The following is a 25,126-nucleotide window of genomic DNA, read 5'->3' as shown; positions in this document are numbered from 1 at the left end:
AAAAAAATCGTTCACTCAGGCGCAAGTCTCGATGTTGTGTAAGGTAGGAAGGTTTTCTGTGTTCATTTTATTTCCTGTTGCTGTGTAAGTTTGGCACTTTTATATGACAGACAGTGTAAACAGCTCAGTAACCTTTTATTTATAGGTTTAATGTATGCCCTGTAGTAGACCGTCGTTGCGATTGAAAGCAGTAACGTTAACGTAAGTTATATCAGTGATGTCAAATGTGGCGTGCAGTCAAATGTCCCGGTGTGAATGCTGTTTGAACCAATACGCTTGTTACTTCATGAAGTTTTGACGTGTTTTATTACACTAGGAGAAAAATAAAACAGCACCCCGACCTAAAACATAAGTTATTCCCGCACCCTGTGCTGTAACTTATGCGCTGTGGTAATAAAATAGCTCCTAACGTTATAAACGATTAATACGTGACTTATGTTTTAGGCAAAGCAGAATGTTTCCTAGCAATACAGGGAATTCATAGTTTAATCAACCATTCTAGAAAGTGATTCAAAGACCGTTGTTTGATTCGTTTGAAAATTAAGAACCGTTTTGAACGAATCATTTGAAAGAACGACTCTACTGAATCACTCATTAAGTCCGTTATCTGCTGACACCTACTGGTGGTGTTGGTTTAATTTTGATTAAAGTAAGTTAACGGTACCTGAAAAATGTATATTTCTGAAAAAGAGTGGGAACCCTGTAACGTTATTTGTCCTCTGTCACTGTTCTTCTTAGGTTCCAAGCCTTCATTTCATAAAGAGATGATACTCAAGGTCAGCATGGGAGTTTTAGGGAAAATGAAATCCAACTTGTGGTGTCATGGAACAGTACAAGAAGTCCGAACGACAGGTAAGAATGATCTAGTCTGTATTTTACCAACAACAAAAAAAGGAAATGTTTTGTTTGTTTTGTACTAAGCAAAACATTTCTCTGGGGTATTAAACTGGCTATAAATTATTTAATCTGACCTGTCTCATCTTTTTTTCCATTTTAGAGAAGGGCCATAAATATAAGGTCGAGTTCACGAAGAGTTTACGAACGATTCTGCTGCATGCTCATCATGTGGCATCTGTAAAGCGTCCTGTTCTTGAGGATTTGTTTATTGGCTGTCGTGTCGTGGCCAGCTATGAAGATAAAAATGGAAAGATCTTGTTTAATGCTGCCGTGCTGATTGAGCTTCCTGAGTGTAGAAATCACATGAGGTGAATTTATGATAAAGGGATAGTTCACTCAAATGAATACATGTCATTTGTTCTAGGGGTGCAATGGATCACCCATGGTTCGGCATGCATGTGATTTGCAAAATAATTTCTACATTTAACCATCATAGAGTGAAATTTTAGCATTTGCTCATTTGTTTTTTTTTTATCTTGCCAAATTACACATTCAAGCAATTTTAAAAAGCATAAGAAGAGGTGAAAATGTAATAAAGAGGTAAAAAATATCTGTTTGCACCCAAAATTATGTCAAGCCCTTCTCTGCAAGTATTCTTTGTTATGTCTTAAGTGAACAGATGAGAAAGAAACTGAATGTGTGTTTTATATTATTATATTCGGTCCGTGCATTCTGTCTTAAAGTGACAGCAGCCAAAATATTTGGAACACTAAATAATCACAAATTTGAAACAAAAGCTTTATTTTATTCTTAATCAGTGCCTCATTATCTTTAAGTCTTGTAGATGACTGCAGTATACTTGTAGAAAGTTTTTTTTCCCTAAAAATGAGATTTATCTCTAAAGTTTTACTAAATGTTTCTGTCAGGTTCTTGGTGTTTTATGATGATGGCCGGGCAGCGTATCTGGCACTGCCAGACCTTCATGTTGTCTGCAAACAATGTAAGAGACTCACTTTCAGACTCCATTTCAGTCTTAGTTTAAAAACCCTAAAAACTGAAAGATGTGAATTTTGTTAACATTTGTTTTCTTTGCAGTGAAAAGGGTGTGGAGGGACATTGAGGATGAGACAAATCGGTTGCAGGTGAAGGAATATCTTCGTGTCTATCCCTACCCCATTATTTTGCATCTTAACATAGGGCAAGACACCAAGGCGATGAGAAATGGCAAGTTTGAGGCCTGCACGGTGGTTCAGTTGGATGGCAGCCTGATCCAGATCTGCTATAAGGTAAACTAAGTCTGTTAGTTTTATTCTGTTAACCTGATTGCAAACTAGGGGTGGGTGATATGACCAGAATCTTATATTACGATACATTTTTTTTAGTTATGTTTGCTTTAAATAAGATTTTTATGATATACATTTTTTTTCATACCATCGAATTTTCATAATTCATATCACCATTTTCAATATAATAAAAAAAAAACTAATACTAGCCTAAAAACTCTCACTCTACTGAAGACAAGTAAACAGTGATAAATGAAATAGATCTACATGAAAACTTTAAGCACTTTAAATAAGAAATACTGCATTAAACGTATAAAGTAAATGAATGTAATTTATTATTACAATTACAAAAGTGATTCAGTCAAGAGCAGTCAGAGATTTTCTCTTTTTTGTTGTTTGATTAGCATTAATAATGGCAGCAGGTACATGGATGCTGTTACTTTAAGACCAACTGCACAGATCCAGTATACCTGTGTTTATTTTTCTGTTTATGTTCACTTAAGACATTAATTACTGTGTGTATTTGCAAATACGTGGTCCCTTTGACACGTAGGTATGTGTGTTTAACTATTCGGGCCCATTTAATGAGGAAAAAGCACTCAGTCCAGTTCTCACATTTGAGCAGCGGCTTCATGTCTCACGTCTCTCAGAAATCGCAGGGAATTGCATTTCAATGGTTGAAAATTATTTCATTTCAAACCGCAATGCTTAAAAACTCATGCAAACGGTAAGTTTTCATGACCGCGCAGCACCTCGACGTCGTGAGGGTAACCGTGATAGAGATAATAGTCTACAGTCTGTACCTGATTTCTACCTGTATATCGCCCACTCCTAACTGAATTTTACAATTTAGTGCCTTAATACAAAGGGACATGAAAGTCAGTGGGTATTTCATGAGAATGTCACAGATATATCATATTCTGAAGTGCATTTCATAAATTTTCTCCCAGAACCGGGCTACTCACTTGACCCTACTGACAGATTTTAGGAGATTCTGATCTAGGAGATAAATTTGTTAGTGAATTTTATAGGCTGTATCACATTGATTTTTAGACATAACTATAATACAAAAGCCTGCCATTTTGATGCTGATTAATGTGTTGTTGCTTTTCTCCCCCCCCCCCAGAAAGACAAGCAAAAAGAGTGGGTTTATAAAGGCTCAGACCTGTTGGAACACATTGTAAATCTTAAGAAATGTCTTGCTAAAGAAAATCTGCAACAAACCGCTCCACAGAAAACACAACAGTTGCCTCAAAAGAAAACGCAACAATCCATTCTACAGAAATCGCACCAAGTGCCTCCACAGGAAACCCAACACCCAGATAAAACAGGTAGCTTTTTTGAGTTTGTTATTCATTCACTTTTCCTGTCTCTTGCATGCGCATTCCCAGCTAGGCATGTGTTATCATTCAGTAATATGGTACATTGCCTAATGCTGCATGCATTATATTCTGAATTAGATTTGTATAAAGCACATTCTTTACATTATTTACGAAACTGTGTGTATGGTGTATAAAAAAACTTTTTGGTTTTTGCTTTGGTCTGAACAAGAACGACAGACAGGCTGAATGAAATTACAAATTCACTGTCTGTCAGTTAGGTGAAGGTTATGAAGAAGAATAAATACAGTGTTTACCCCTGTATTCAAAGCAGCGCTGCACAACTTTCTGATTCTAACACCCACTTGTCCCAGAAAGGAAAGTCAGAATGTTTTAAGTATTTTTAATAGCCATTCAGTTTTTGTACACACTTTGGTGTTTATCAAATACATAAATACTTTGGGCCCTATCATACACCTGGCACAATGCATTGCAAGTGTTTTTAGCTAGTTTCAGCCCTGCGCAGTTATCATTTTCACATCCATTTTTGTTTAAGTAGCAAATGCACTTGCGCTCATCTGTTCGCCCGTGGGCGTGCTGGTCTGAAAACGAAGTGTGTTCAGGCGCATTGTTGGCACGTCACTCTTTTGAGACAATTTACCAACAAAAACCTGGTCTTAATTCAATAGCGCAGTATTTTTTATGTAATTTAAAGGGCACGTTAGTAATATGCACCTATAGGCAGGTGCATACACTCTGCTTATTACACACATATTGATGCACAGCAGCACGCATACATTTTAAATATTAAAAATAAAAGTATTCCTCCCTGGAGAAACGTTGAGTCTTTCCGATCGCAAATTCTGCCATGTAAATAGCGAATCCGTCATGGTGCAAGCACAACTAGCCTTTAAAGGGAATGGGAGATGAGACTCTAATTGCTATATTTCTCATTATGCCCAAAACACACCCATGACTTATTAGGAGACTAGGTATCACCCTTTTGGACCATGCGCCTGGCACACCAACTGTTTTTCCCCTTCTTAAACTAGCAAAAGTGGATCCAAACACGCCCTAAATGCATCTGCGCAATGCGCTTCAGACCATGTGCTCAGATCGTTAAAATCGGGCCCATAGGATGGGTTGCACTAATAAGGATTAAATTAAGAACAGTTAAAGATAATCTAGGATTTGTTGTAATTTTAAATTAAGTTCTGTTGCACCACTTCATTTTAAACACAGATTAACAAATCAGGGATTTGAATTCTAATCTGCGACACTTATACATTTTTACATTTTAACCTGGACTAAAATATACCTGACCAGAAAAGATATCTATATATTGCATTAAAATGTTTTGATTGTTTACGGTTGTATTATTTTGCAAAATTGGTTTTCTTAATACATTTCTATTGTGTATTATTTTATTGTATTAGTATTTATTACCATTTTTCTTGCTTGTTGTTTAGCAGGAAATGCTGTGCCTCAGCACAACACAACTTTCTCCTGGACAAAAGTTGCCTCAGCGAGTGTTACTTCAACAACGGTCACCTCAGACGCTGACTGCCCCACACGCATGACCCGACAATCCGATATCACAGTCACCACAGCACCATTTATCTCCCCTCGAAAATTCATGTGGGCAGCTTTCCAGCCAAAGGTCATCATCCAGAAGTTGTCTATGCTCTCACCTGTCTTACCAGCTATTGGCGTGTTGAAGGATAGTGTGCAAACCGTAGAATCTGCTACAGCAATCAGTACCTCAACTTTAAGGTAAGTAATGGGCTTGTACTTGTTAAATATGGGATGGAATACTAACCACCTCACACTACATTCCAGAAGTCCAAAACGACCAGCCACTGATGGGGAAGAGGGGTATGTTTCTGAGGAAGATGAGCACGTTTTAGAGCAAGACCAGTACAAGTCTGTATACTTGATTCATCGCTGTTGTCCAGTATGTCTGGATGGGGTAAGACCGTCTCAGGACAGCATGCATCGTGGTCAAAATCCGCTTCTTATCCCATTGCTTTTTAAGTTTCGGCGAATGACTGCTCGGAGGCTCGTCAATGGAAAGGTGGGAGGTGTTTGAGGAAGTAGATTGGCATTCCAACTGCACTGAATGTGTTACAATTCAAAAGTTTGGGTCAGTAAGATCCTTCTGCTTTTAAAAATGCTTTTCAAAGAAGAATGATGAGCAGGGCTGCTTTTTCACCAAAAATACAGGACTATTGTGAAATATTGTTACAATAAAAAAAAGGTTTCTATTTTAATATATTTTCAAATGTAATTTATTCTTGTGATCAAAATGTTCAGCATCATTTCTCCAGTCTTCAGTGTCAAATCATTGTAATATGAAGAAACATTTCAGATTATTATCAATTTTGTTGAAAATTTCTGCTTCTTAATATTTTGTGAAAACCTTTTTGCCTGAATTCTTTGATTATTTATTTGAAATATAAATATTTTGTAACCTTATAAATGTCTTTACTGTCAATTTACTGCATCTTTGCTTAATAAAAGTATTGATTTCTTTAAAAATCTTACTGACCCCAAACTTTTGAACAGAGGTGTTTCTCTATATGATAAATAATATCTCCCCTTCGCTCTCTTTAGGTGTTTTCCCACATTTTCTATTGCTCTCCGTGTGGGCGGACCCTGTGTGACATGCAGGAAGTGCAAGAATACATGTTTGAAACGCGTTGTAACTTCCTCTTCCTCGAAATGTTCTGTATGGACCAATTTGTCCTAGTGAATCGCACACAACCTCCATCTACATCAACCGGCCAACCTCACCTCTACCTGTCGGACATCTCAGAGGGCAGGGAGGTGTTGCCGGTGCCCTGTATTAATGAAGTGGACAATACGCCTGCTCCTAACGTCACTTACACCAAGCACAGAATTCCAGCTCCAGATGTTTCCATTAATACAAGCTTAGACTTCTTGATTGGCTGTGACTGCACAGATGGCTGTTGGGACAGGTATGGTTTTTGGGTGTTTTTTCTTTTCTTTTTCTGTCTGTATTTGTGTGTGCAAATTTGCTAAATTAAAGGAATGTTTTGATTTCAACTTCGGTCTTAGCACTGTCTTGCAAAGTTTAGCTCCAATCCTAATCAAACACACCTAAACAGGCTAATCAGTATCTTCAGGATTATTAGAAAGCTACAGGCAGGTGAGTTTTCTTTGGGGTTGCAGAGGCCCTCCAGGGCTGAAGTTGCCCATACCTGATTTAGTCCATAATCATACCTATCCAGCATAATCATAATTCTTGAGATGTCATACACTAAACATGGCTTCACAGATAAAATTCTTATAATTTTTTACCTGGATATAATGAATCAAGGATAAAAAAATAATAAAAAGTGTGATTTTAGATTAATTGAAATGAATTTTAATTGGTGGGTATCAATATTAAACAAGTTGTATTTGTATGTGTGACAGGTCAAAGTGTGCATGCTACCAGCTGACCATTGAAGCCACGTCCTTATGCAGTGGTGGTCCAGTTGATGTTAGTGCTGGATACACACATAAGAGGTTGCCAACAAGCTTGCCAACAGGGTTAGAAACAACCTCTGTCTGTTTTTCTGTCCGTCTTGTTTAATTATAACTGAATTGCTTCACACAATTGTTAATTTTATTGACAAAAATATTATAATCAGAATCTGCTCCAGGTCATAACTAGAAATTAGGGCTGTCAACAAATATTCTAAATTCGAATATATATTTAAATAGTTAAAAACAAAGAATTTTGAAGACGAAAATTAATATTAATTTTTTTTTAAAAAAGGAAATAGACAGTAAAAGAAATGGACAGAGCTATCCCATTGACTTCAATGGCGGAAAGTGAGGTCAGTAAAGGAGCACTCACTTCCTGATGGCTGAGCGAACTGCGCAGGCTCAGACTGAGCTTGACGACGTAGATGTGACGTGAGCAACCTGTCTGACAGCTGTAGGTCTTCTAGTAGTTGTGGAAAGTGAAATCTGAATCCCGTTGTTTAAATATTTTCTCCCGTTGCTTTTGGCTCACTATGGGCTTCTCCCCATTCTTCCCCCTTGACTTTATCAGACTTTATATCTCCACGTCCCCCCGACTGTCTCATAGACAGTAAAAGATTGCCTGCGAGCGTCTCCTCAGGTCTATACGGGAATTTCTCAACTGCGACAGAGTCGCATTGGTTATGACGCAATCGTTAGCCTATTTTTACAAAAACAGCTTCTGCGGGGCGATATAGTGTAAGATACAAGGTAACGGAGCCTTTTATGCATTGTCGTGTTTTTTAGAAATAAACAATGGACAAATGGAGTCTTTAAACGCCTCAGATGTAAAGTTATTCACTGTCAAAGTAACTCAAAAATGAATGGGAGTCAATGGGATGCTAACAGCAGGTGATGGCTTGGTTAGCAATGGCCGCCCCTATGGGTGGAACGCTTTTCGAGTGCTAGATTTCCCCCTTGTGTCTGCTTTGCGAGTGAGCGCGCGCATGGGGGTTCAGGGACAGGTCACAGGAGTCGGACGCTGAAAGGTGACGTGACGCGTCTTGCATGGAAGATGGCAGAAAGTGCAGAGCCCAACTCGACCGCAGCAGAGAAAGCAATTTTAACCCTCCAAAATCTAAAAAGCCATATTTTGTTAAATTTGATAAATACATTAAATTAAAATAAGACACTATAAGGGCTGTTAACAATCAAATTAAATAATTTACACTGAAAAATACCAACTGCGTTAAGTAATGTTTAGAGATTTGTAGTTTTAAATAGACAAAAAAGAAATGTTGGAAAGAAATGTTTAAACATGAAACTGGTAACTAAACCTCCAGTAGGTGGCAGCAGGTGGCCGTCTTAATGAGTGAGTCATTGAGGTGTTCATTCAAATGATTCATTCAAAGGCTCAATCGTTCAGTAACACACTTGTTGCTGTGGGGCGCATTACGGTTCTGCAAATGAACAACTTTCGCTGCTAAAGTAGAACAAAACACTCAATATTGCATCTAAAATGTAAGTGACGTTAAGTGAATGTTAATTAATTGTTTATGGAGCTGTCATATGAAATCAGTGTCATTTTCAGTTTTGATGGTATTCAGGAAACAGCTTAAACTCTCTAGTGTTGTAATTTCTCCTTGAGAGGCTGCACGAGCATCAACAGCGCAACCTTATTATCGTCAGTTCGTTATATATTATCAATATCATACACTATCGATCCCCACTTACAATAAACTAATGCACAATCATTCTTGCATTTTGGTGATTTGCTAGTTATTTTTTTGTTTTAATCAGGCTCTTGTCCGTCGGGCAAGTCAGATTCTCTTTCACTTGTCCCTTCAAAACACCCACTTGTCCAGGACAAGCGTTAATGTCGAGCCCTGATTCAAAAGTTGTCAATTATTTTGTTTAAATATTTTTAAAAGAAGCTTCTAATGCTTACCCATGCTGCATTTATCTGATCAAAATTAATTGAAACAGTAGTATTGTGAAATATTATTATTATAAATTAAAGTAAACATTTTCTATTTTAAAAAATATATTATAAATGTAGTGTACTTTTTTGATTCAAAGCTGAATTTTCAGCATCATTACTCCAGTCTTTAGTGTCTCATGATCCTTCAGAAATCATTCTAATGATTTGCTTCTCGATAGATATTATGTTGAAACAGTAGTGCTGCCTAATATTTTGTATTCACTTTTTACATTATAAATGTTTTATTGACACTTTTGATCAATTTAATCCATCCTTGCGAAGTAAAAAAAATCTTACCTCAACTTTTGAATGGTAGTGTATAGGGTTTTCACCTCGTAAATGACCAAGAGCTCAACACTTTTATTTTTTTACTTTTATTTTAGCAATAAAAACTAAGAAATTAAACAAATGTGGTTTATCTGAAGTCTTTTTTCCCTTATTAGTATGGTTTAATTTGATCATCAAAAGTCACCACCAAAGACGTTGGTTAATAAAGTGAGATTTGAGTTTGAGTTTGCTCTTCTCTCTTTCTTTTTTTCCATCTCTGTAGGGTGTACGAGTGTAACCCACTGTGCCGCTGTGACCCGAGAATGTGCAGCAACAGGCTGGTTCAGCACGGTCTGCAGGTGCGTCTGGAGCTCTTCATGACACAGCACAAGGGATGGGGAATCCGCTGCAGAGATGATATGGCCAAGGGCACATTTGTGTGTGTTTTCACTGGTAAGCAATCATGAATTTGAACCAAACACTTGTTAAACCAAAACATTTACTTCCATATCACCTCTATCTATTACCTCGCAGGTAAAATAGTAAATGAAGACCAAGTGAATGAAGATGACACCATGTCCAGCAATGAGTATTTGACCGACCTTGACTTCATTGAGGTAGTGGAGAAACAGAAAGAGGGTTATGAGAGCGAGGCATACTGCTCTGACACAGAGGTCAAAAGCAACAAGACCATAACCATGAAAACAGAGCAGTTGCGGAAAAAGACTCTCTACCAAAAAAACTCTATCAGTGCTGAAGGTGTGTTGTGTGGGTAAATATTCAGCCTTACGACTAATCAACTTATAACCAGTGTTGGGGATTTACTAAGTTAACGACTACAAATGGGGTTACATCTGAATATTTTCTGTAAATATGTCGAATAATATTAATTTGTTGCTTTGCCTGTTTTTGATGTGCATGATGTCTCCTGCCATTTAAAGGCAGTTTTTTAAAGTGATGCTTTTGATTGGCTCACTTGTTTGATTTTGCAAAGCACCACATCTGCAAATTACATCAATCCACATCACTGCTGAAAGCTTTAGGCAACAACCTGTCTGAGAGTGAAAAATAACTCTGTTCCAGTGCTGGAAATTTAAAAATCATTTCATCCAGAAATTAAAAAAGGCAGCAAATAGAAAATGCTATTGACCTATTAAAATGCTATTGACATCAAAGATTTCAATGTCGAAACTGAGCATCTCCTATGATAATTGTCCCATTTTGACTTGCAAAATAGAGGTATTTAACTACTAACTAAACGTTGGTCATTGAGTCTTAACAATATTTTAGGTAGAATATAACTTTATTTATTTAAACAAACAAAAAACGATTTCAGGAATGTTATGACAGCTACACTGGATTCTTTGGTTGCCAGTTATTTTGAAACTACAACACATTCTTGCTTCTGTTAGGGAGAAATCAGTATTGGGCCTTATATGGTATAATGTTTTCTCTTCACACACACATAGTGGTAAAAGAATAGTATATGCATATTTTAACTTTTTTTTTAAATCAGTAAGAACAAAAACATTTTTTTACGACAGTATAATGATGTAGAAGTGTGTGTTTTCTCTTAAACATAACTAAATATAACTATATCTGTTTTTTAGAGGTTAGCCCTGCCAGATTTAAATTTAACAGTTTAAAACATTTGGTAGAGTTACATTCGGTTATATTACTTTTAATAAAGTAATTGAAATAGTTACACTACTTATTACATTTTAAAAAGAGTAAATTGTAATCTGTAACTTATTACCGTATATTTCCAAAGTAACCTTCCCAACACTGATATATATCCAAGCAATTGCGTTTTTACTTGTATGTGTAACTGAAATGTTTTTTTTATTTTTTATTATTTGCATAGAAAGAGAAGAACCTATGAAGCCTATGAAACAGGAAATGTCTATAATTTATAATATATAGTCTATAATTTCTGTGTATAGGGCAAGAGACCACAGGTCCAAAGCGCTACTTTGCCAGAAAGTCCTTCCACAGAAGAGTAAAACCACTAGAAATCATTGACGCGCAAAATGAGAAAACGAGGACAGCTCTGCCTGCCAAAAACACTCGCAGACTGTTCAATGGCGAGGAGACCTGTTACATCATTGACCCTAGACAAGAGGGCAACCTCAGCCGCTACATCAATGTAAGCTAAACCTGTGACTGTAAATGTGCTCACAATGATGCGAGTTTGTAAAAATGTTGTACTTTTTAGTTTTGCCTTGTAATTCTGCCTCTCTCAACAGCATAGCTGCAGTCCAAATTTGTTTGTCCAGAACATCTTTGTTGACACTCATGATCTTCGGTTCCCATGGGTGGCATTCTTTGCCAGCAAGTCAGTTCCTTGATTTATAACAGCTTGATTATATGTTCTGTTTAATTGTGTTGATATACTTAAAAATGAGTGATGTTTATTCAAGATAAACTGTGGAAATGTTTTTTTTCCAATCCACAAATTATTCATTGTTTTCCTATGTAACGCTACACTGTAAAAAACAGTTTTTGTTGGTTTAACTTAAAAAAGTAAGTAACCTGGTTGCCTTAAAATTTTGAGTTTATTGAAATTAAAAATTTGAGTTGACACAATGAAGGAAATTTGTTTAATAAATAGAAACTCAAATTATTATTGTATCTGAACTACATAAAAAATGTGATAAATCATGAAAATAACACTATTTGGCATGTTTCACTGCATCATCAGAAATAAAACACACAATTACCCAATATGCTTACAAAATCTTTTAATAATATTTTAATAAAGGTTGTCGAATCTCAATTTTTTTTCATTGTATTAACTCAAAATTTTAATTTCAATGAACTCAAAATTTTAAGGCAACCAGGTAACTTTTTTTCTAAATAATTTTTTACAGTAGAGAGAGATTTTTGCAGTTAAAAATGTGAGATGCAGGTCAGTGCAATGAAAAAGGCATGGTTTACGCACGCAAAAATTCCTATTTGTGGGACGCCACAAGGTGCATGCATGCACAATCAGAAACATCTGTGTAGCGCATGTTTAAATGAAACAGCAGTGCAGTTGAAAAAATGTCTCTCAGGGATGGTTCGTACAGAATGCGTAACGTTCAAACCACGAGTCCACCAACCACGTGTCTTGCGTGTGACCGTGTTTTTATAATGCCATGTCAGGGGCCATTCATATAGAGCAGTGCTCCAAACTGGAAATTTTTACAGGAACGTTAAAAAAACCACAAAATCACGTTTAATCGTTCTGAACAGAAGCGCTTATTTAAAATGACCATGAACTGTTATTTTATCACTCTGCTTAATATTTTAATTTGGCAGCCAACCGATCATGAATTCAAATACACCCTATGCAATGTCACGTTGAAGAATGAGTTTTTCAGAGGATATGTCACCAACTGTTAAAGTATTATGAAAATTAATAGCAATAACCTAAATGCAGTCGCCAGAAGTAAAAAGCTATCGGAAAGCTGTAAACTGACAACATCGCTGTGCGCCACTTTATTCACGATTGAGGCAGGTGGAGCTGCTATATGAATTTTGCTGACATTTTGAGGATCCACTGGAGCTACGAGGTTTAGTCAGAAGCTCTATTAACGTATAACGCTCCATTCAGTGCATTCTGTATGAACAGCCTCTCATGTCCGAGACGCAACAAAAGCAAAGCCGTGGAATGGTAAAACGTATTCTGTGTGAACAGCCTCAAACCATGTATTATTTGCCTTGTAGACAAGAATCTTAATGTGTTCGTATCCTGTTTTTCCTTTCTTCTCTCTTTATCAGGCGCATCAAGGCAGGAACGGAGTTGACGTGGGATTATAACTATGAGGTGGGCAGTGTGGAGGGGAAGGTCTTGCTCTGCTGCTGTGGCTCACTGCAGTGCACAGGAAGACTGCTCTGATCACTAAAGAGATGTTTGTGTTGTAGACTTTCATCAGCCTGTCAGAAATGTAAGTGTGGGACTTTTGATGAGCATTCCAAAAATGTGACCCATAGAATATGAAAAGTATAATGCAATATATTTTAAAGTTTATGGTGCTTGTTTTTATTGTTTTTACCTTACTAAGAATAGTAAAGTATTTGTGTGTAAATAACATTTTTAAATATTACCAAAAATAAACCCTATAAACATACTACGGTATAACTCTTACTGTACTGTAACCAAACCAAAATTAGTAGTTATTACTACTATAAAATGATAATTTAATCTTCAAATACAGTAAATATTTATTTCCAATAAGTTTTGTGAAGACACTTTTGGCTGTTGTGTGTATTTGATTAACTAGTTTGCCTATACGTTCATTTTTAGTATAGTTGCAGTACAAATGAAAAACTTTGTAAACTAGTTCAGTTTAAAGTACTCGGTTACACTTAAAGCATACTTTTATACACTAAAAAGTGGGGCAGTTTAGTCCTAAGTATACTTCTAGTACATTGATATTAGTATACTTGCTACATAAAATATACTTGAACTTTAAAATGAACTTGAAGTATACTTCTTTTTTGTAAGGGATCCCTGCTTTTCGTTGTCCCTGATATATTGAATCCCATGGTCTCACCAGCCAATCCTTTACTGCTGGATGAGCATTTTGAGCTTTCAGGAACAACTGTTTGTTATCCTGATGTTTCCCAGCACTGCTGCATCCTGGGATGCTCTTAACGAAGGTATTTGAGGATGGTCAGCTCTCATATCCAGCATGCATCCTTTCAAAAGCTCCACCAGGGGTTTGTGGGGACATTGCAAACCCCCAAACAGTTTTACAGAAAAACATCTCAGCAATGACAACCCTGATACCGTGGCTTCAGAGAAGCATATGAAATAGCTGGGAGCCAGATATGTCAAGAAGTTCTTGCCTTGCCTTGGTTTCCCAACTTTTAGTTGAAGTTGTGAATGAGCTTTATTCTCTTCATCTGACAGATTTATTTAAGTAAAAACTCAAGAAACAGCAAGACTGCATTCCAATTTGTTTACAAAAGCAGCCACACATTTAAAAGGGAATTTGTGTCTCTATATGCTTGTCATTATGGCATGATAAACCTTTAAAGCACTATGGTATTCTAGTGAAAACGATGTTGAATGCCCTGGTTTGTTTTCAAAGCTTTCTGTTTCAATGACCTGCCAGCTTTGCTCTTATCTTAACAGAAACAGAAGCTTGGGATGAAAAGGTTTTTTTGTTTACATATATTTCTAATGCTGTCTATCATAGCCTATTGTAAGGTTTACCATCTAGGGATTGTTATATGACTGTTTTGAGACTGTTTTCCAAGATGGCGCCTGTCTGTAAAACACGTAATGTACTGTCTTTATAAAGTGTCTTCTTATTAAACTGCTTGTACTCTTACAAAGTTCTCAATGCTTTGGTTTGCATGTAGTGACCCTCATTATGCTACCGTGTTAGTGGGAGGTTATTTTTTTGAGCCGTGTTAGTGGTATTAACTAGCGATTTAATTTTACTTATTCTATGCCCTATACACTAGCGTTATAAGCTAATCTGTTTTTAGAGATAAAACTCTTTACATTCGATTTTCACTAAAACTCATCCCAGGTAACGATCTACTCGGTAACCATGTGTTAATTACCCCTACGTTCATTTTTCACCAAAGTTGTCCTTTAAACTAGCAAAAGTAGATTCGGACATGCCCTAAGTGCACCTGCGCCATGCAAAAGACTTATAATATAGTGCACACTCATCTGGACTACATTTATGGTTCTTATATATTGTTCCCTTTTAGTCGGTCACATTCGATGTATGTCTCCATTCCCTCCTTCAGGGAACGAGAGTTACCATACGTAACCGAGACGTTTTTTGGAAAAAGGATCCCAATGAACTGTTGTGTGTGAAAGAGAAATTAAATGTATGAGTATTTACATGGTTACTGGTTTTCATTATTGATTTTTCCATTGGGCAAACTATTCAATTAACAAAACTTTCTGCAAACTATGTTGGAAAATACATTAATATAGACCTTATTCACAGCAGCGTCATCTTTAAATTTTAACAGGAATGAAAGTGAGGCTATGAGGGTTAGACCTGCATCTCTTCAGTGGCTTGTAATGTTATTTAATGTGCTTTTATTTAATGTGGACTGTTCTGCTGATGAAATGCTACATACATATATTTCCAAGAAATTAAACAAAAAACAAAAAAAGCCAGACAACATGAGCTGTGTAAAATAAGTGATCTATAGGAACTTTATCCCGGTCAGGGTGCTGGTCTGAATAAGATCTATTGGAACTTACATTTGTAATTTAAGTTTGTATCGTTCAAAACATTAGTTCATCACATAAATAATTAGGGCGGTTTAATGCCTGTAATGGAATCTAGCAGCTATTCGACAGCTGATGCTATGTGGGTTACAATGTGAAGTAAATATTGTATCCCTTGACACCACGTGCAGGACATGATAATTGGGTGGGTTTGAAAGCCCATTTATGTCTGGAGACGTGAAAAGAATAAAGGTGATGTCAGGCATGCATCTGGTGGTATTAAGGTAAACAACACTAATGGGCAGGAGTCCTGAAAGCTGGTTGAGAATCAAATCTCACCTGAGTTTGGAGACATCGGATTGGTTTAGTTTTCTGTAGTAAGATGTGTTTACTGATTCATGTGAGGTGATGTGAGAGCTTCTTGTGGATAATTCAGTCCTGCATCAATTGTGAAAAGAAACAACCATGTCAGGGTTGCCAAATCTCGTTAGAAATACAAGCCAGCTTGCCTGACAAAATAAGCCTCTAAATGAGTGACACCAAGATCCGGGAAAGCGGCTCGAACAGTAATGGGGATATCTGAAAACTGCTGTTTGTGTTCTAACATACTTTATTGTGCTATGGAGGCTCAAGCACTAGCTAGCCAAAAAACACCACTGTATTAATTTAGTTTTTCTTTGAACACAAAAAAGAAACTGATTTTTTTTTCATTACTGTAAGTAGTTCATAGAACCAATGTGCTATTGCAAGTCTTCTAAATAAATATGATAACTGAGAGAAATTTTTAATCAATATTCATATTCACATTTAAAAATAAAAAGTAGGTGTTTCTAAAAATTCGAAATGGCGGAACATTTTTGTTTCTAGCCTTTACAGTTCAAAAGTTATTTGCATAAATGTAAGTGAAACTTTGGCCGCTGCAGGGATTGAGTTTGAGACTCAAAAGTTGCTATGCTGACAGTTCAGACTGTCCTCTATCTGTGTGACAAATTTCATAACTTTTCTGAAAGCAGTTCTATGAGCAAAAGAAGAAGAAGAAACGGAAGAATAATATGAATGCCAATGATTACAATTGGTGCCTGCACACCTTGGGTGCTTGGCCCCTAATAATTGTTATTATAAATATTCTTAATGCCTATTGTTTTTATTTAATGCTGTGTAAAAAAACATTTTGTATTGTTTTGGCGTCACAGTAAATGGGAATATGAAAAAATATATTTCTTATTATTAATAATTCCTGTAGAAATGTCTAGGAAGCTTTGAACGATAACACTCATACCGACATACATATATCAGAACTAAGAGCGTTATTATGCTGGTTCTCTTTATGACAAATCTATTGCAATTAGCAGCATATCACCACTGCCCAGTTTTACGATGCAATTAGTAGTTCTTTACCCCCGATGCTTCATTTATAATGGATTTTTGTACTAGTGCGGAGCATTCAGGCTTAATTCCCTGGCTGACAACGTACCCTAAAGATTTGTTTAATTAAATGTTTACTATAAATGACTGAGTCAATGGAAACCAATTAATTCTGTGCTCAACAACACTGCATGTCCATATAGGGGTTTAAAATAAGAAGTTGTTTACATGCACACTATGCCAAGATTTCACTGTGGGTTCTTAATCAATCTTAATCATTTTTTAAAAATGAGAGTGGTTATTTATTTTAAGAACATAATATTTTATAAAGACATTTTTAGGTCCTTTGATGTTGTAATGTCAGAGATTTTATTCTAATCTTAAATCAAGTCTTGTTTGTGAGAGATTACCTCTGGTTTGGGCTATTGATTTCGCCCTTGCTCGGATCTGAATGTAGGACACCAGCGTATGTAAGCTGCCCCCTCAGGACAGTCATTAGTAAAAGAACTGACTGATAGAGGCAAACCATTGGGACTCCTTTTCTTGTCGCACCTCATACTGTGACCAGGAGCAATTTTAACTTCTTTTTTTCCCTACATTTCCCACCATTACTCTCCCATCACACTACAAATCCACCTTCCACCTTTTAAGCAATATTTATATGTGTCAATTCATAGCTGTTTCAATAATAGACTCCCTATAATGGAATATGTCTTCAATAATAGATAATGTATCTCAAATAAAAGTGCACTAAAGTAACATTGCATTAGTAGTTAATGCAGTCATGCTCAAAATGTTATTTTAACAAAATAAGAGGGATCATAAATGCATGTTATTTTTTATACTGGCCTTGTATAGTAAGTTCTTTTACATAAAAATGTTTACATGGAGTCCACAAGACAAAAATAGTTGAATTCATAAAAATTACTCTATTCAGAAGTTTACACACCCTTTATTCTTAGTACGGTGTGTCATTACCTGATGAATGATCCACAATCTAGGATTTTTTGTTTTGTTGTGTGATGGTTGTTCTGAGTTTCTTGTTTGTCTTGAGCAGTTAAACTGCCCATTGTTTTTCAGAAAAATCATTCATGTCCCAAAAATATTTCCGTTTTCCAGAAATCTTTTTCATATTTGAGCCCTCTCCAGCAGTGTCTGTGATTTTGAGATCCATCTTTTCCTCCTTCACACGGAGGACATTTGAGGCACTAAAACACAGCTATTTAATTTGTTTTCAAACATTTACTGATGCTCCAGAAGGAAACACAATGCATTAAGATCTGGGGGGTGAAAACTTATGAACAGGAAGCAACAGAAGATACTTGCATATTTCTCAGAAGGCAAATTAAGTACAATAACCTTGATATTCATCCTGTTCGAAAGTTTTCCTCCCGGCGCTTAATGCATCGTGTTTCCTTCTGGAGCATTAGTGAATGTTTGAAGCTTTTTTAGTAGTTGTAGTAGTTTGAGTCCCTTAATCGTCCTCAGTGTGAAAAGATGGATCTCAAAATCAGTCGTGGATCATCCAGGTAATGACACAGTATTAAGAATCAAGGATATATATGCTTGTGAACTTTTGTCTTGTCGACTATATCTAAACATGTTTTATGCAAAATGTCTCATTCAGGACAGTAATAAATAATAAAAATAACATGCATTTTGTATGATCCCTCTTATTATGTTAAACTTTTGAGCATGACTATACAGTCATCCGGAAAGTATTCACAGCGCTTCACTTTTTCCAAATTTTGTTCTGTTACATACAGCCTTATTCCGAAATGGATTCCATATTTATTTGTTTCCTAAATTGTACAACCAATACCCCATAATGACAATGTGAAAGAAGTTTGTTTGAAATCTTTGCAAATTTATAAATTACATTATAAATTGTATTCACATCCTTTGCCATGACACTCAAAATTGAGCTCAGGTGCATCCTGTTTCCACAGATCATCCTTGAGATGTTTCTAAAACTTGATTGGATTCTACCTATAGTACATTTGGTTGACTGGACATGATTTGGAAAGACACACCTGTCTATATAAGGTCCCATAGTTAACAGTGCATGTCAGAGCACAAACCAAACCATGTAGTCCAATTAATTGTCTGTAGACCTCCGAGACAGGATTGTATCGAGGCACAGATCTGGGGAAGGGTACAGTAATGTTTCTGCAGCACTGAAGGTCCCAATGAACACAGTGGTCTCCATCATCTGTAAATGGAAGAAGTTTGGAACCACCAGAACTCTTCCTAGAGCTGGCCGCCCAGCCAAACTGAGCGATCAGAGGAGAAGGGCCTCGGTCACTCTGACAGAGCTCCAGCATTTCTCTGTGGAGAGAAGGGAACTTCCCAGAAGAACAGCCATCTCTGCAGCACTCCACCAATCGGCCTGTACCGTAGAGGGGCCAGACGGCACATCACAGCCTGGAGTTTGCTAAAAGCACCCGAAGGACTATCGAACCATGAGAAACGAAATTAGCTGGTCTGATGAAACAAAGACTTATATACATTTGCAAAGATTTAAAACAAAACTTCATTCACGTTGTCATTTAATGTTTAAGATCATGTAACTGCTTTCAGTCATACTATTTTTCCTAAGGAACTAATGTGAGCATTTGTTATTCATGCAAATTCAAAACCAACAACCTAGATAGCTTGAAAAATAAAAATTGCTGTCCAAAAAAGTGTTAGGCTATTTCAAAATCTGTTTTGTTAAAAAAGTGTTTTTTTCTGTCAGAGAGAACTAGGACATGCATTTCAAATTTCAAATTGAATTATGACACCAAATAGTTTTTCCTGCCTCTGTGGCTTCCCTGCATTATATCAGTATCTCAAAACATGCTGCCTATAATTTACTATGTTGTTTTCAGCTCTCACCTGTTATGCTATCAGACAATGTCACCCTTTTTTGAAGAATGCTACAGGACACGCATTCAGAGTGCCAAGTTGTTTCAGTCAGTGCTTGACAACTGCCACCAACTGTTACTGAGGTCAGTATTAAACTGCATTCAGATTGCTTTATAATTATTGTGCATGTACGTGGATGAAGTGTAGCTCATCACACTGGAGGTCATTTCAGTTCATTTCGACGTTGTCAGACTCACAGCTCCAAGTAAATCTCTTTCTATGATGTGAAGGGCTGTCTTCGAAATCACCTCCTATACCCTGAAATAGGGCATTATATGAGGGAACAGACATTTGTAGTGGTATCTGCAACCGTAATGGACATCGAGTGCACTCATTCAATCCAATAATGCACCGCAATAACGTGTACAACTGATGTACACTCAACTGCTAGAGAATACCCATGATGCACTGTGAGGGTTGCGCCGAATAAATACCTGGTTCTCGCAAGAAGATTTTTATGACAGAGTTCAAGATCATTTCAGTCTTTCGAGTGCATTATATTAGTGAATGAGGATATAAGAGGTCGATTTCATACACAGCCAAGGTATTTGTACGTTTGTACATTGCAGTGAGCATGCAAAGATGGTGTAAACGTCATATTTTTAAAAGTATTAATGTCATATGTTGCAGGAAATAGCAGTAGCAATAGCCCTGCTCATTTGCAAGCATCTCTGGAATATGCAAAAACTGAAGGCCACAGAATTGCTCATAAATGCTAGCTTGGCGCTCTCCATAATTCTTATTCATTGTGTTCTGTCACTGGGTTTTAATAGACTCACAGTATGTGAGCACCATTTGCTATTCTCTTTCCAGTATCTCTCCCAGGAGTGAATCTCCATTGATTTAATGGGCGCTGGGAATCATTAGAGCTCTATGGCTACACCATTCACTGAGCATGATGGAGCACTCGCATACCTGTAAATAAAGGTGAGGCAGGTGAACGCAGTATTGGACACTGCCTTTCTCAAACCCAAAGAAAGTTTAATAAATGTGTGGTTTCTGTTAGCAGAACCTTTGTGCTCACTGGGTCGACAATGCGCCAATTAAACAGCAGTGCCTGAGAAACAGACGGTTGGGTTTTGAGAGATGATTATTTGGTGTCAATGAGCTCTTGGCCTTGGTGCCGCTGCTCTGCGACCATTGAAGCTCGCTCAATCACAACAGGAGATGCATACTAAACTGAGCACAAAAAGGCTGGCTGGATCTCATGGGGATATGACTTTCTAATCTTCTCCAAACAGAGATGTTGCTCTGGGATATGTTGGGGTGATGTACAGGTACAAAGTATGAAGTTTGAAAGCTAAAAGTTAATGGGGATAATGACATTTTGCTAACACTTTAGTATGGAGAATACATATTTATTATTAAATCAGACTTTTGGCTCCATTAAACTTTAAACTAAATAATGTAGTTTTATAGCATTTAAGTTTAGTTATTGGGTTAAGGGATGTAGAATAAGATTATGCAGAATAAGGCATTAATACAGTGCATCTGGAAAGTATTCACAGTGCTTCATTTTTTCCACATTTTATGTCACAGCCTTATTCCAAAATGGATTAAATTATACAAACAGTACCGCATAATGACAATGTGAAAGAAGTTTGATTGAAATCTTTGCAATTTAAAAAAAATAAATCCCTAAAAGCTGAGCTCAGGTGCATCCTGATCATCATTTGTATGGTCAGCACGCATCCTTACAATGTGTACTATAGCTGAGCTTTAGGTAGCCTTCGGTAATGAATTTTGTAATGATAATGGTCATTAAGTTTCTGACAAGCGCTGTAAGCAGTCAACCAATCACAACAGACCGGGACGTCTGGCCAATCAGAGCAGAGTAGCTCGAGGAAAGAAGGGATTTGGAGAGACTGAATCTTCAGACGAGTCGTTTGAGAATCATTGAAAAATGTGGTGATGTGCAATCAAGCCTGCAGTCTCCCTCTCATTTACTGAAGCTTTCGCGCCTCGATCGCCCCCCGGTGACCGGTCCCAGTATAGCCGCCCCTCTGTGATTTCTAATGGACGCGAGACAAACTAAATAATAAAATTACACTTCAAAAAATTTCCCCCAAAGTTAGTGTATGTCACTGAAGGCAGTTATCATCACGATGATTTCATTTCAGGTGTTCGTTTTAAAAATAAGTTTAGCTTTAGTTATTTATTTGATGCTATAAAAACGGGGGGGGGGTGTGACGTCATGATTGACAGCTGAGACTGACGGCTTCTCTGAGTGAAGTTGTCACTGAGGCACTAACAGACTTTTTCCGAAATTTTTGGGAGCAGATTAGAGCTTTAGCTTTAATTTCTACATTTCCATAACTGTTTATTTCACACCAACATAATTATTTGTTCTGCATCTGCGAGAGTGTGTGCGGGCTTTTGATATCGCGACTGTACTTCCTGCTCTACTTCCTGCGCTCTACTGCGCAACTCCGGTCCCGAAATCGCTACTGCGCAGACTCGGTCCCGAGATGTCCGCGCCGTGCAAGGCTGCCTGAAAGCTTCAAATCTGCCAAGCGGAAACGGATGATGTCGAGTCGTCCATATTTTTTTACGGTCTATGTGTGCAATGTATAGTATGAGAAAAGGAAAGTGGCTTTTGACCTTTAATGCAAACCTGTTTTAGGAGACCTCCAAAACAAAATGAGGAATCTTTAAAATGGGGGCACTTTAAAGGTTCTTCATTGATGCCAGTAAAGGACCTTTATTTTTAAGAGTGTAAACTCCACCAGGTTGATTCTTTACTGGAGTTATAGTGTTACCTTTCTATCTTAGTTAGTGCAAAACACAGATAAGGGCTTTAGATTTCTTTCTCCTCCTCTAAATCACAGGGAACTTTAAACTAATTAACCAGCGAGATGATTAATTACGAGCCGCTTATTAGATTAGTGTTAAGGGTGGTGAGTCTGACATTTCAAACGACTAAAACATCGCCCTAACAAATTGATATATTAACAGTTTTGATTGAGCCAAACAACCCAAAAACACACAAACCAATCAACTTGGAATTACAGCAGCCAGGCTGGAAAAACGGTCTTGTGTTTTAACTACCAATCAGACATGCCGCTAGCATGGCATTAGTGCCGGTCGTGTAATTCAAGAGACCATTTCAGCTATTGGCAACCTCATTGTTAGTTTTTCTATCACTTTGTGTGTTTGATTTCCTCTTTTAGGGAGTTTGTGGAGGCAAAGGAAGACCTCGTGATCCTGTCAGCTTTCATTTAGGAGCCGGTGACAACAGCCTTGCTGCGTTAAATCACTCTGTCGCACAGTATTACTGGACGAAAGCTGAGCTTGTGGAGTCCTGACTGAGTAAGCCCGCTGATAAAATCACTCTCCTGCTTTCGTGCCGGGGTCTGCAGGCTCCAGATAGGCGCTCAGACACCCGGTGCAATCCAAACACGGCAGGAATGAGCTATTAATTGCAGGGGTTAAAGTTTGTCAGCAGCACCGCAGAGTTAATGTAAGCTGATGTAAGCCTCGTTATTACTAGTTTTTAGCTTAACGCTAAGCTGTGTTTCCACTGTTTTCCTGCAAGCGTTTTTCTGGCTTTTTCTTATCATCTGGCATTAACATGTTTAATCAACAGGCCCCGGAGAACAAATGATAACGCTAAATGAATAGAAGTCAGCGAAGCGCTACGATCCAAATAGATATCTCTGGTTCATTTCTTCTGAAAATGAATAGCAAAATCAAAGAGAAATAAACTGCTGTGTCAGAATATTTTCTTGCTGTAATTTCAATAACACAAAGGGAACAGACTCAGAATATTCAACAAGTCACAAATTGATAGCTTCACAAAAAGGCTCAAATAAGTCTATTAATAAAGGGCTGGGGTTATTCTTGTTATATAGGAGAGAGAGAGGGGGGACGGTGGCAACACTTTTTGCATATCCTTCAGTTTCTCAGAGACTGTGTTTTGGTCGGCCAAAATTGTAATACACTAAACCCACATAAGCTTGTCCCACGCTGCTATTAATTGTGATGCATGTGATAATATGCGTACAATTTAATATATTTTATATTCAGCAATAGGCTGATCAGACTACTGATACTGTTGTATGAGAAGAGAACTGAACTAGACAATGCCAATTTTCTTTTACTGTTTTACTAATATAATTATTTTGCAGAACTGCTTTATAGATAAAATGATCTGATTTAGTAATTGACGATCTCTGTGACGGAACTGAATCGACAGGGAACTGACTTCAGCTGAGCAGCAGTCGAAATGCATCAACTTCCTGTCATCACTGCTTAAAAATCTGTATCTGTAAGTGCTTACATATCATATATCACAACTATTCACATAACCACACAATGTTTATTTTAGGTTTCAGACATTTAAATGAATTACTATAAAAATATATAGTTTGTTAAATACAAATTTCATCATATTTTCAATTATTGGCTAATTTCTTGTAGTGGTTTTTTCATATCAGCTGCACACTGTAGAAATCTATAAAGTTTGCTCTATCTTCTGCCAGCTCACAAAGCACTTCTATGTATTTCGGGAGAAATGGATGAATTTAACTGATGTTAATCCAACAGATCCGTCTAATTCTCTGAATTGTTGTACACACTAGCATGGAGGTGTCCATCATGATTATAGATCAACTAACATGATTCTTATAGTTTGTGTTTAAATGACAAAACTCATTTACTTATACACATCTGACAACCGTAAACAACTCAGCTAGAATGTAGACACCCAACAATATGGTTGACCTGGTTTTTACCTGCAGCAGTTTATGATAACCCAGAGGACACTGTTGAATTGCCAGGCGCCCAAAAAACATATCCTACAGCCTCAGGTGAACAAAAGTCATAACATGTTCTCTGGCTTCAGGCATTGTACGGAACCTATGCTTATAAAAACTAAATTGTCACAATAAAGGAAATTGCAGTCATATGTTATAGAACAGGGTTCAACTCGATTTTAAAAAGTGACGATGCCCTAAATCATGTTCAGATAAAGTTGTCAGACTCCAGAATTCCTAAGGCCACCATAACCCTCCATTGAGAAAAAAAACTGTTGTCCTCAATATAGCACTTATTATGGTTTTCTAATGCTTTATTAAATATTAAGGATAAATTTAAAAAAAAATCCACCCAAATATTATTTATTTAACCTCATGTTTACTCAACCCAGCTCCAAAAAAGTTGTAGGCTACAGGGGGGAAAGGGTGAGGGTGGGTGTTTTTTGTTTGTTTGTTTGTTTGTTTTTTTGTGAACTATTCCCTTATAATTAAATGAACATGGCAGTTTTGCAATATTGTACTTCAAAGAATTTCATAGTTTCTTTGACTCCTATGAGACGAATGAGAAAACGAATGAGAAAAAACACGTTACAGCTCTTGTTCTTAGTCTTTAAAGCACAGATCCGTCTATCAGAGCTGAAGTTTGCAGTGTATGCACGGGGATAATAACACCCTTCAGTAGGGCAGATGGGAGGTCATTCCGACCTATCAGCTCTGATTTTTCCATGGATTTCCGACACGCTCGGCTGGAAATA

The 25,126-nt window shown here is 37.1% G+C and overlaps 1 protein-coding gene across 4 annotated transcripts; it reads left to right on the top strand.

Moving 5' to 3' along the window:
* On the top strand, positions 1 to 22,850 carry LOC137055748 (histone-lysine N-methyltransferase SETDB1-A-like). 4 transcript variants are annotated; one of them, XM_067429644.1, is made up of 16 exons: positions 1 to 43; positions 739 to 852; positions 998 to 1,205; positions 1,764 to 1,837; positions 1,933 to 2,123; positions 3,247 to 3,451; positions 4,909 to 5,212; positions 5,279 to 5,513; positions 6,053 to 6,417; positions 6,878 to 6,994; positions 9,442 to 9,611; positions 9,693 to 9,926; positions 11,102 to 11,304; positions 11,405 to 11,493; positions 12,921 to 13,087; positions 22,788 to 22,850. In XM_067429644.1, exons 2-15 carry the CDS (start codon positions 765 to 767, stop codon positions 13,036 to 13,038), a joined length of 2,601 nt encoding a protein of 866 aa, XP_067285745.1. In that variant the 5' UTR covers positions 1 to 43; positions 739 to 764; the 3' UTR covers positions 13,039 to 13,087; positions 22,788 to 22,850. The 4 variants fall into 4 exon arrangements, with proteins under 4 accessions (XP_067285745.1, XP_067285746.1, XP_067285747.1 ...); XM_067429645.1 differs by lacking the exon at positions 22,788 to 22,850 and having other exon boundaries at positions 4,912 to 5,212; positions 12,921 to 14,462; XM_067429646.1 differs by lacking the exon at positions 22,788 to 22,850 and having other exon boundaries at positions 9,693 to 9,917; positions 12,921 to 14,462.
* The last annotated feature ends 2,276 nt before the right edge of the window (positions 22,851 to 25,126 follow it).

Source organism: Pseudorasbora parva, chromosome 21 (assembly GCF_024679245.1).
Source record: "Pseudorasbora parva isolate DD20220531a chromosome 21, ASM2467924v1, whole genome shotgun sequence".
Classification (NCBI taxonomy): domain Eukaryota; kingdom Metazoa; phylum Chordata; class Actinopteri; order Cypriniformes; family Gobionidae; genus Pseudorasbora; species Pseudorasbora parva.
Note: the sequence above shows the minus strand (reverse complement) of the source record. Positions and strands in the feature narration are given on the sequence as shown.